Here is a 13134-nt window from a genome sequence, read left to right on the forward strand (position 1 = left end):
AGCTGATTGACTAAAGATGCATAGGAGTGTTTGTGAGCCATGTGGAGGATGTAAACACTACTGTGGGAATTTATAATAAAGACACTTCTCTTAGGAAGATGTTCAAAGACTGCCTTCAGAGGTTTGGATGAGTTGACTTAGTAACAGACTGGGTACTTACTTCATGTTCCTAAGATGAGGAGTCAGGAGAGGGGCTTACTTGCATGGAGGCCAAAATGATTGCCTAACAAAGATGAAATTTTAGCACTGGTTGATCACAGTGACCAGAACTGAATTTATTTGTAAGGAGTGAATTTTTGCAAGATGGGGCTCGGAAGACTTTACTTTCTGCAAGAGTGAATGGCTGAAGAGATCAGCGTGTGGTCCACATCCCTTCATGCTGTGCACATCAGAAGGCTGGATACCTCTAGCTGAAGTTTTCCTTCTAATACTCACACCTCTACCTTTTCAGTTCATCAGCTACCAAGTAACCTTGTTCAAAATAAGTGTCCCTTAAATGATTTAAATATGGATGGCTGTTCATGTCCAGGAGGAAGAATTTCTAAGAGTGATAGATAACTACCAAAATGTATACGGGAATAATATTCAGACAGATATATGTGCACTCAAATCGTGAATAGGATTTTCACATACAATAGAAAATAAAACTTTTATCTTAATTTGCCTTATATACTGAGCCAATTACAAATTATATGTTTGACTGTTGACTCCTAGCATGACAAGTAAATTATCATCAATTGCCAAAGAGGCTAGTGGAGCATTCCTGAAAAGAGAGGGATTGTAAAAGTATGCTTTTAGCCTATCCATTCCTATGTAGAGGTCACTTTTTTTATAATGAAGAATAAATTATATGTATGTGATTTTTTAAATATAATAGGTATTCATCTCCTGATTTGCTGCATTTATTTTTTAAAGGGTCACCTTCTCTCTAAAGACTTTACGATCCCCCTACCCATGTAGAATTGATCACTCTCTCTTTTTATGTCCTCTTTTACCATCGACATACTTCTGTTATAGAACCTGTAACATTTTATTATCCTTACTAATTTACATGCCTGTATCCACCCCCCACACACTGTAAGTCCCTTGGGGCCCAGATCCTATCTTCTTAGTCTTTGTATCTACAGGACCTGGCTTATAGTAGGTGGTTAAATAAATGTCCCTGAATAAATCATGAATGTTGGCCCATTCTTTTCTAAACAAGGAGTTAAAAAGTCATTTGTTTTAAATACTTTTTGTTTAAGCCCCTCAGTTGGAAATTACTTAAGCCTTTGCTGGGGGATCTAAGCCTTTGCTGGGGGATCAGACCTTTTTGAGAATCTGATGGGGTTATGTGGTAGAGATAGATTGGATGTGGTAAGGTGATATTTGGTTAGTGCAATTCTCACATGAATGGAATATCTCATGAACTTTAGGACCTTTCGAAAGTATCATAACATGTACAGGTTTGAAGGAGGTTTGCTATGATATAAGCTACTGTCAAAACCCACAGTATGCCTTTTCAAAATCCGTTACGATATGCTGCTAGGCCAGTGACAGACAATTAATACAGCAATAAATTGCTCAATAAATTTTTATATTAGCTCTTGGGGCCTTATTCCTCCCATTTCTCTATGGGACATTTTATTGCCTTTTGGTCTTTAATTCGACTTTACTCCAGATTAGGGTTCTGCTTTTCCTCCAGCATTTTGGCTGTTCCATTGTAGATCTCCTCTAAATTTGGCCCCCACTTTTTTTTTTTTTAGTTCTCTCTTTTCGAACAGCTTTTAGTATCTTACACAAATGTCATGAACTGATTCAGTTGCTCAACTCATTTCTCCCCGTATCCCATTTAGATATACAATTGTGTATCTTTTTACAGCCTGGCGTAGAACTGACCCTCCATTTCTGATGCCAGTAAGCTTCTAACTGGGTGTCACCTCAGGTTCACCCAACACTGGGCTTAGCGACTCAGCTGAGTATAGTCGGCCTCAACCTTGTCTTTGAGGCTCCTATTGCCCCAATAGAATGACTCCAGATTCTCGCGCTTACTACCTGAGTGTGTGTGTGGACACAAATAGCTGGCAGGTGTCTGAGTATACCTTAGTCAAACTGATTGCTGGTGGGAGCTATATGTCTCTGAGGCCAGGCAAGAAAAGGATTACAATACCACGTTTTCTCTTGGTAAGTCAGAACCATTAGTAAATAATAACAATGAGTTAGCAGTTACATAGCCATTACTGCCTTCCAGGCACCAGTCTAAGTATTTTAAATATTTTAACTCTTCTCTGTAATACTCCCAACCAACTCTTACAGGTGGGTATCATGATTCCAATATGAAAGCTGAGGAAATAGAATCACAGAAAGTTATCTTGCCCAAGGTCCCACAGCTCATAAGTGATAGTGTTAGGAACTGAACCCAAGAGATCTGCTACTCACATTTGTGTTACTTGTGATCTTTTGTACTCTTGCCTTCACTGCTAGTCTTCTCCTTTGCTCAGTCCGGATGAGAACAACTATGTGTACCCCAGACTGAGCTCTTGTGGAAACTTTGTTACTCACACTCTGATTTTCTTGATAAACTGATCCCCTGGTCCTCACAATTCATGAGCATCTTACCGGTAGTACATTTTACTCAGGGAATTCTAAACCCGGTGGCAATGAGTAGGAGACCAGGTTGAGTGTCATATGCTTCCCCTTGCAGGCAGAATTGGATGGCTGAGGATGACAGACCTCTCCTTGTAAAAGGATATTCCAGCTGTGGCCTTTACACACTGGTCTTCTAGCGTCAGAATTCGTCCTCCATCGTAACTCAGGACTGCTGTTTTCAACTGCTAATCTCTCTATACATGAACTCTTAGAATATATTGGTGTTTGGTAAACTAAACATAATGAGGATGTATAATCTGTCACAGATTTTGGAAGTTAACAAAGGTGAACTCTCTGAAAATTATGCTTTCCTTATAATGTCTTGTGGAAAGCCTCCATTGGGTTATCTTCTACATCTTGAGTCCACTTTGTCTGTCCTAGGACACCTGGCACCGTATCAGATGAATGTAAATTTCAGGAAGTGCTAATGTTTAGTATCTTAGAGATCTCTTAAAAAATATGGTCCATCAGACTTTCTTCTCACTTCCAAAATCTGTGAGGAATGAGAAATGGAAATAATTTAGATCTTACAGAATTTTAAAAAAACTACAGATATAATTATTTCAAGTAGAATTCCTTTTATCTTAGAAACCTTATACATGTTACTGATCAATCATATGTACTTACGTGATGATATTCTTCTGGAACCCAGAGAGTCTCGCCTGATCCTTTATTATTTCAGTTATTTTAAATGATTTCTCTTGAAATTAGTGCCCCAAAACATTTTAGTTCAGATAGAAATCCTCACTTTAGGAAAATTAAAAGACTACAATAACAGGAGGATCACTAGATTAAAGATCACTTAAAACAAACAATTTGCAAAGTAACCATAATGTTATTGGTTCTTCTTACAGGTCTGGATCTGTATAATACAAATTTTAATTTATAAACCTTAATCTAGCTTGAAACATCAAATAACCGTTTTCTTTCGTTTCCCACTTGTGTCTAAAACGTAAGAATGTGAGAAACAATGATATGGTAGCTTTACTTAAAAAATAGTTACATATGTGCCAGCTATATAAAGATCCATTTCAATCTCCTAAACCGTTTATAATCTTATTTTCATATTTATAATACTATAAAGTACATATGTTTAGAATATTGACTCCATGATTAGATGGATAGAGATAAATAGGTAAAATAATTCAGGGAAAAAATACTGAAGTTCTCTTATACACTAGACATTACGTTAGGCTCTAGGGATACAAAATAAGTAACACACAGTCTTATTCACACAGAGAAAGATATCCCAAAATGTCAGTCTAAGGAATAAGAGGAAAAGGATTATACAGACCACCTCAAGCTTTTGCCTGATGATGGACAGATATTTAAATGATGGATCACCATGCAAAAGAATATCTCTTCTCCCCTCCTGCTACTCCTAGTACCAATATCATTGTGAAATGATTAAATAAATTTGTAGAGCAAGGAGTATAAAGTCAGAGTTGGGAAACAATATTAAGGAGAAGAAACTACAGATGGAATGATTATCCAGAATCTTCTATTGGTTAAAAATATCCAGTTAAGATTTCCATTCATATATGTATATTTTTGACATGATAATGCATCAACACGGAGTATGAAATTTGGATATTGTTGTTCTTTAAACACCTTTGAAAATTTAGTAAACCTACTTTTTCTGTTCTCATGGTATAATCTAGAATGTTGATATTCTAATAAATGAGAGTATCATTATGAGTAAGAGTTCCACTTGTATGCTCTCATATACATTTAGAGCATTAATACTAGGTAGGTTATTATCAGTAACAGAAATTTTGTTTTCCATGTCTTCATTTTAATTTTAGGTGAGAAGACATTGTGATTTTTCTCTTTTGGTAACGTTACAGTTACTATGAATTTTGAGGAATAAAAGTAAACCAATGGAGGGAAAATCTTTTCTATGAGCAGATGGCTTTTGGTGTACCAAGGTTTTGCCATTTGTTTTAGTGCTTAAAATAAACATTATTTATAAAACCACTTACATTTTGATGTTACTTAATGAGGAATATGCATCATTGATTTGACTAGCTTAAGAGGTCATTTAGAACTTGCCCGTTAACAAGCTGTAATCTGCTGAGCACACAATGACTTTGTTTAAAATTATCTATTCAGAGCTGATCAATGACAATAATTGTTTTATACCAATCACTTCTGAAAGTTACTAATTACTTTGAAGGACATGAATACTAGCTTTTCATCTTCTTTTTTTTTTTTTTTTTGAAGTCATAACCCATTCACCTTGAAACTAAGGAATGTTATGGAAAAACATCTTGCCTACTCAAAGAACTTTTTTTTTTTTTAATTAGAAGTTTATTCGCTAGTACTAGGATATCAACAGGAAATTTAGGTAAAATTGAAGATGTCATTTGTTCCTGGAATAGAAAGGGTAGTAGAATCTCCACAGTATTCTATCTTATGTCAGTTAGTGATTGTTAAACTGGGCTCTTTACGATATAGGAAATTGGTATCTTCTAAATGAAAGAACATGTACGCATACTTTTCCTTTTTATATAGTACATCCATAAGATATTTCAGTGAAAAGAGCCTGGGCTTTTGTGTAAGACAGAGCTGGGTTTATGTCCTGGCTTTGCCATTTATTCTTTTCACTGGTTAGGTGAACTTGATCAAGTTACTTAACCTGAGTTTCTTCAGTTTTAACATGAAGATTATGCCTCATGCACCAGGTTATCATGAGAATTAGAGCAGTTAACATAATACCTGGTGCATTCGTGAGGTCAATAAATTTTAGATCCTTCGCTTCACGGATGGCAGTGTCTTCGCCAAACACCCAGTTTCAACTTTTACCTACTACCTCTAACAAAGCCATTTAAAGATTGATTGACTATACTTTAATGTGGATGACTTAACCATCTCTTGCTCAGTATTTACTTTAATGTCCAATTGTGAGTAAAAGGATTTGTCTTGAAAGAGAATTTTAGTCTGCCTTGGAGTAGAGGTCTAAGGAGTTTGGATATTAGAAAATCCCCTGAGAACACAACAGCTGTGGACGCTCTGGAAGTATTCGGTACTGTTTCTAGTGTTTGCCTGTTTTGAAGTGGGAGGAAGCTCATGGCATTGGCCTCTTTAGGTGTCCTTCCTATTGGCGTGGCTTTTTGCTTCGATTTTACTTTCGTCCTTTCAGACTTCTTTTCTCAGAATGGGTACCCACCACTCTAGTGTGATCTAATCAGAAATCAGCAGCTTTCCTTTTTCCTTCTCAGTGCTCCAGCATGCATCTTTTATGTTTTCTGGCACATTTAATCTTATTTTATTTAGAATTTAATGATGTTTTCATGTTATAAGTAGTTCCTCCCTTAACACTATTTGATATCCTAATATTTTCCCATTCTTCCTGAGTCACTTCTATTGCTGATGATGGATTTTGTGTCAGTACTTATGTTTGAAACGGTTCTCTTCTTTAATACAAGTATTACTGTACATGCAATAAAAGTATGGTGAAATATTTGAAGCTATCCAACTAGCTATATGACTGTAGGCAATTATTTAACGTAAGAACCAATGTCCTCTTCTATCAAATGAGGCTAATAATAATCTCCACCTCAAAATGATACTGTAATGATTAAATTAGATGAGCCAGGAAAATATTCACTTATTTGCATGTATGATTTATATACTTGTACATATTCCAATTGATTATTCTTTTTAATTAGGAAAGTGGTTTGTATCAATTCCTCATCTTTTGTTGTCAGCTGTGATATAATTTTGGTCAAATTAGAGGGAGATAGTTTCTAAAATTAGTATATAACTTTGGAAAATTGATTTTTCTTATTTCATGAACATCTAAACTAAGATCATTTGAAAAATATTTGGAAGGACACATTTTATAATATTGTTACACTAGCTTGCTATTCTACTTGGTTCTATTTCCTAGAATTATTATCTCTGGTTTCATTGTTCTTAATAAGCTGTTTTGCATGTTTTCGATTATTTTAGTCATTCTCATACTGGGAGGTTGACTAAAGTAGTTCTTCAGAATTTTCAGTTTTCTGTATTTCAGGTTGTAAAATACCCTTTAAATGGCCATGTTTTAAAACACAGAAAAATACAGAATTCAAGTAAAACATTTTTCCCGTTTATTTGTATAGATCCTGCATTCAAATTATAAAAAAAAAAAATTAAGCTCAACATATTTAGTTTAAAAAACATAGGCCTGGGGGATAAAGCCCAATGGGCAAATGTAGAATGTCTAAATTAAGCACCCTTTCCTATTAAAAAAAAAAAATGTTTAGAGAAGGTGTGTGTTCCTAGTTTAGCTAACTGTGCAAAACATTGGAAGGACTTCATATCCAAAAAGAGAATCACTCATAATATCTGAATAATTCAAAAGTACATGTAAACTGCCATAAAATTTTCAGGAATGAAGTTAAGTAATTTTTTTTTCCTTTTTTTTTTTTTTTTTTTTTGCTATTTCTTCTTCCTCTCTCCTCTGATGAAGTTGAGGTGTTTTGTGTGTGTGTGTGTGTGTGTTCCACAAAAATAAGATTATGCACTATTTTTTTTTTGCTTTGAGTTTTTCTAATAGAGATTATATTAGCAAAGAATAAATGTAAGGAGGCTGATTTTCATGATTACTAGAGCATAATAAGACATTGAGTAGCCCACTTAAGTGTGTTCTCTCAGAGCCCCCATATACTCCTCTCATGTGAAAAAACCTAGGTACTTTCAACAGAAATATTCATTTATTGAAAATTGCATTTCACTTTGTTCCCAGTTCTATACGGTAATGGTTTAGAGAATGGGCTCTGAAGTCCTAATGTAATTCCTGGATCCATCACCAATGGCTATGTTATTATGGGGAAGTTATATAACTTCTCTTTTTTAGCAGTTTCCTCATCTGTAAATAAGGTATTTCTCATAGGAGTGTTCTAAAGATTAAATGGCTAACTACAAGTAAAACTCTTAGAATAATGCCTCACATAAAATAAAAACTCCATAAATGTTAGTTGTTGTTATTGTTTAAAAAGTATTAAAATGTCATGGTGAAGATATAAGAAAAAATTTTGTTTAAAGATTTTGGAAATTTTAAAATACCATGTGAAAATTTATTTCAGTGAGACCAAATATGATCTTCAAGCCAGTGGATTATGAAAAATTAAACAATCCATTTGGTCAGGAAATAGAAGTGGTAGAGATTGATAAAGCAAATGTTTAATTGTTCGTAGTTAATTTTACATATAGTGTTTGTGAAAAATTATAAATGTTTTAAGATATAATAACCTATAAGTGTGTTCTGTTTCTCAATATTTTATGAATATGAATTCTCAATCTATGAATACAATTTACATTTGCAACTATATATACTGTTATGCTACTGGAAAAGCCTAAGACTTTATTTGATGTGAGGTATCATCCATCATTACCTTGATTTTGAAGACCGGTTAATGTTTTCACTAAAAATGTTCACAGGTGTATGTTTGTTTACTTCAATAGATTCAGAAGCGATGGCGAGGCTATCGAATTCGGAAATACTGCTTTAATTATTTTTATTTGAAGGAGTACCTGAAGGCTGTTTCAGAGACCAATGATGCAATTAGGTGAGTGGTCTACTAGTGAAAATTTTAGAAAGGTTACTTGACAGATATTGATCATTACCATACTTAGAAATACTTACTAGAACTCAGTGATATTTTAGGTACAAATTTATTAATAAGGGAGAGATATATGATTCTATTTATCTTAAAAATTTGTTGTTTTGATATTTTAAAATATATTGTACTCTTGACTATAAATTAGATTATTTATGTGTACAGTAGGCCTTTCTTGGTTCTATGAAAAATAGTTTCAGTAAAGTTATCTCATTTTGAGATGGATTTATCTGTAAAATGATTCCATAGATGAAATACCATGGAACATAATTAAAATGGACTGCTTTACTGTCAGCTTTTACTTCTTTGAACACATAGAAAGCACCTGGATTTAGGTCATAGGATGATGTTTTTTGTAGATTTATGCAAAGTAAAGCTATTGTAACACACTATTCAGTCAACTTTACCAAAACTCTAAGTTTTCATATAACTTCAAATATAGTTTTTTCCTCTTATAATATGCTCCATTCTAATAACATATAGGTGACCATAAGCTTATAATATGTTTAGATAAAGAAGGAAAGAGTAACTAATAACAGTTGCCATTTACGTATTTAATTTTTTTCACCTACGCTATCTTACTGCACTCTTAAAATTCTTTGAACTGGAGAGAACAGTGGCACAATAAATTGTTAAAATAAGATTTTGCCTGAGACCCTAAAGCTATATATATTCTAAGAAATATCTGAAAACTGATTTTTCCAACTTTTAAACTGGGATAAGTTGTATATATAAGAGGATCTGGTCTTTGGAGATTAAGTGTTGGCTCTTCGTGAAGTTGATTTCTTTGGAAAAGAAGAAGATTTGAGAGGGCTGCAATAGGATTTGGTCAGTTGGAGAAGTTGGAAAACTCAGAAACATGTGGACCACAGCAGACTGCTCTTTAATTTCTTGCTTAAGAAATCCAAAGTCCTGGAGATGGGCTGGTTCTCTGCAAATGGATGGCATGAGCCTGTCAGGGGGGCAAAGAGCTGGCAGAATATGCAAGACAGGGAATTCGAGCAGGGCTAGGACTAAGATAAGACAAGGAAGGCTCGTAAGGCACAAAAACTGAAGAGGCGCTTACTGGCAGGGTCATGCAAATGCCAGCACTGCACTTGTACAACCAAGAGGGCATCCTTAAATTTTACACTGGAAAGGCCTCTCTTACTTCACCCTAGTCCCACCACTGAGTAGGAGAAAGTCCTCAAAGAGACAAATAAGCGAAAGGCGGGTTTTGAAAAGCCCTGTGTTTCCTATTGGACAAGTATTTCCATTAATCCTTATTTTCTTCCTGGTTTTACTGTGTATATCTTTAGTTACCAAGGAATCTGGTGTATCAGTGCTGACAATTAGCTTTAGTCTGATATTCTTTACCATATTACAGACTTACTCTTTTTTCTACCTCTCTGAGTTTTTAAGTGAGAATAGAAAGCTGGATATAGCAAATGCTTTTGCATTATCTGCTAGTATAATTATACATGAAGTTTTTCCTTTCTGACCTTTTGACATGTTATAAAGTGTATTTTTCTTAATAAATAAAACTGTTGGCCGGTTACAGTGTAACTTATTGATGTAATTTACATGATATGGCAGGACTCTCAAAGCCCTTCCTCTTCCTCAGGGGGTCTGGGATGAAAACAGCACAGAGGGTGAGAGATTGTCACGTACTGGGGAATGAGCTGGGGCAAAGACTCCTCAGCACTTGAAAGTCTCTCTCTTCCTCTTATGCTCTCACTGGGGCTTCTGGTCCAGAGGACTCTTGTTCCTTGGAGGCCCTATGGACCATAATGTTCACTATCGGGTCGCTATAGCCAAATTCATCATTGTACCTGAAAATGAGTTTAACAGAGTTTTCACTGAGGGCAATGCCAGCCCCTGCGTCAAAGGTGGAAGAGTGAGTGTGACAGTTAAAGTTGCAGGAGACAACCTGGTCCTCATTGTAGCCCAGGAAGCCCTTGAGGGGGCCCTCGGATGTCTTCTTGGTGTCATTGTATTTGCATTCTCCAGGCGACAGGTTAGATACATGACTGACACTTACGGGGTGAGGACACAGAAGGCCATGCCAGTGGGCTTCCCATTCAGCTCCGGGATGACCTTACCCACAATCTTGGCGGACCCAATAGAAGCAAGGATAATGTTCTGGAGGGCTCCTTGGCCATTACACCACAGCTTCCCAGAGGGGCCGAGGGGCCACCTACAGTCTCTTGGGTGGCAGTGATGGCGCAGACTGTGGTCATGAATTACTCCACAGTGCCACGGATGACCTTGGCCAGAGGGTCACACGGTTGGTGGTGCAGGAGGCGTTGCTGACATATTTATCGTAGTTCATGCCAATCACAAACATGGGGACATCAGCAGAGAAAATGGCCCTCTTGGCTCCACCCTTCAAGCCCCCGCCTTCTTCTCCATAGTAATGAAGACACTACTATGTAGTAATAGACACTACGATGTATTTAGCACCAGCATCACCCCATTTGATGTTGGCAGGATCTTGTTCCTGGAAGATAGAGATTGGCTTTTTTCCATTGATAACAAGTTTCTCATTCTCAGCCTTGGCTGTGCCACTGAATTTGCTATGGGTGGACTCATACTGGAACAGGTAGATCATGTAGGCTGAGGTCAATGAAGGTGTCGCTGATGGCAACTGTATCCACTTTGCCAGAGTTAAAAGCAGCCGTACGGCCAGGCACCAAATACGGCCAAATCTGTTTACTGGGACCTTCACTACTGTGTGTCAGGAATGTGACTGGCACTGCACAAGAATACGGAGCTGTCTGTTGAACTGGGAGGAACAGAGGAGATATACTCATATTAAACCATCATTGTGTGCTAGGAATATCTTTAACTAAGCCATTGTTATTCTTTTGATTTATTAGTAATTATATCAGTATTTTATATAGGATACTTATATTCACTTTTGTATGTATGATTAGTTATAATTTTCTTTCTCGTGTTATAATTTACAGGTATTGTTATCAGGGTTTTGCTATATTAGATGAACTGTGTGACCATACGGCATGGCGTTTGAAAAGGAAAAATACTACCCTGTTTCCTGTCTACTCAATGCTCAATACTTCTAGTCACCAATGTGTGGGTTATCCATGCCAGGCAATCTCAGACACCAGTTAAGTGTCCTGCAGTTTAACTCCATTATCTGGGGGGGGGGGCTGGGTGGCTCAGTCTGTTAAGCAGCTAGCTTTGGCTCAGGTCATGATCTCGCTGTTTGTGAGTTGGAGCCCCACGTTGGGCTTTGTGCTGACAGCTCAGAGCCTGGAGCCTGCTTCGGATTCTGTGCCTCCCTCTCTCTCTGACCCTCCCCTGCTCACACTCTGTGTCTTTCTCTCTCTCTCTCAAAAATAAACATTAAAAACAAAAAGTAAAATGACTTCTCTGGTGATAGCATCGGATCCCCAGGTTAAGGGCTCAGTCCCACAAGACTCTCATTCCCCATCCCACCCAAACTGCAGATGTCAATTGCAAGTGGTATGTCCCCAGGTTACCCACAACTCCTGTCCAACTTGGCTACAAATCAGAGATCCATAGGACCTCCTCCTGAAGATCAGTCATTTGCTAGAACTGCTCAAGAACTCAGGAAAACAGTTTATTTACTAGGTTACTGGCTTATTATAAAAGGATACAACTCAGAAACGGTGGAAGAGATGCATAGTGCAAAGATGGGGCGGACCGGCCATCCCTCTGGTACCTCCATGTGTTCAGCCACCCAGAAAATCTCTGAATTCTATAAATTGAGGAATTTTTATGGAAGCTTTCTTAAAAGGAAGCTTGATTAAATCTTTGACCATTAATGATCAACTCAAACTTCTAACCCCTCTCCCCTCCACAGAGGCAGAGGGGTGGAGCTAAAAGTCCCAATCTTCTAATCACATGATTGGTTCCCCTGGTAGCTAGCCCCCATCCTCATTAGCATTCATTAGTCATCTCACTAACATGCAAAAAGACACTTACCCCTTTGAGGAAATTTCTAGGGTTGTGGAATGGGGTGTTGGGGAAGGGCCAAAGAGTGCTCTGGGGGTGTTAGGAGGTCTCCTTGGGCCAAAGGAGCGCTCTGGGGTGTTAGGAGGCCTTCTTGGCTCAGAGTATAGCCCTGCAGATAGCATGCATGTGTCTCTATTTATGTGAACTGGTTTAGTTTTTGTTGTTTGTTTTGACAGTGTTGGTCAGTTGCAGGACCCCTTACTGCTTTCATACTCTACTCTTTCTTAGAGGTCTGCAGCAAAGATAGCATGCCTGTGCATTTCCTCATTTAGTCCTACTTCCTCAGCCACTCCCGCGGGTGGTTTAGGAAATCTGCCACAGTCAAGTTTTGCTCTACAATCTTATTATGAGCAAGGAGGGCATTACTCTTTTTCCTCCTCAGAGTATGCCACCTATTTTTGCAAATTTTGCATCTGGCAGTCTCAGTCTGAAATCTGCATCTTGAGGTATCTTGTCTCCATGACATCTCTAATCCTGGTTGAATTTTCACTCCTCTTGGTGGCCCTTCTTCATGTATATTACCCTTAAGTGTTTCTGATTTTACCGATGATAGGGTTTCCTTTTATTTTCTTATTGCCTTTCTTTTCTTAAGGAAGTTTAAGAGAGGAATGGGTAGAGATAAATTTGCTCCTATCTCAAAATTGGAAATATACAGTTAACTTTCTAAAATAAATCACAATTTATTTCCTTTCTGTTACATACGCAGTTTTATACATACAACGAAAGTAAGCTATAGGGTACCATAGAGGAAGCACAGAAGAGGAACATCTAAGGCAAAAGTGACTAGTGTGGGTCAGAGTAGGAGGGGGAGCCTAGGGGTTAGGGACATCTCTCAGAGGCTGTGAAGCTGAACCCTGAAGGTTGTGTAGAAATTAGGACATTAGCACAGGAAATGTCACTGAGGTTGATGCGTAGAAGATGA

General features: G+C 37.2%; 1 protein-coding gene across 5 annotated transcripts in view; it reads left to right on the plus strand.

The window, feature by feature from the left end:
- The window catches only part of SPATA17 (spermatogenesis associated 17), a 196714-nt gene that overhangs the window by 30018 nt on the left and 153562 nt on the right, over window positions 1-13134 (plus strand). For all 5 annotated transcript variants that reach the window (XR_006199131.1, XM_042926292.1, XM_042926291.1 and 2 more), the window contains one exon: window positions 8080-8183. Coding sequence is in view for 4 of the 5 variants with exons in the window: in XM_042926292.1 (XP_042782226.1) it covers window positions 8080-8183 (104 nt within the window). In the remaining variant the exon portion in view is untranslated. The remainder of the gene's footprint in view (window positions 1-8079; window positions 8184-13134) is intronic.

The sequence above is a fragment of the Panthera leo genome, chromosome F3 (assembly GCF_018350215.1).
Source record: "Panthera leo isolate Ple1 chromosome F3, P.leo_Ple1_pat1.1, whole genome shotgun sequence".
Lineage (NCBI taxonomy): Eukaryota > Metazoa > Chordata > Mammalia > Carnivora > Felidae > Panthera > Panthera leo.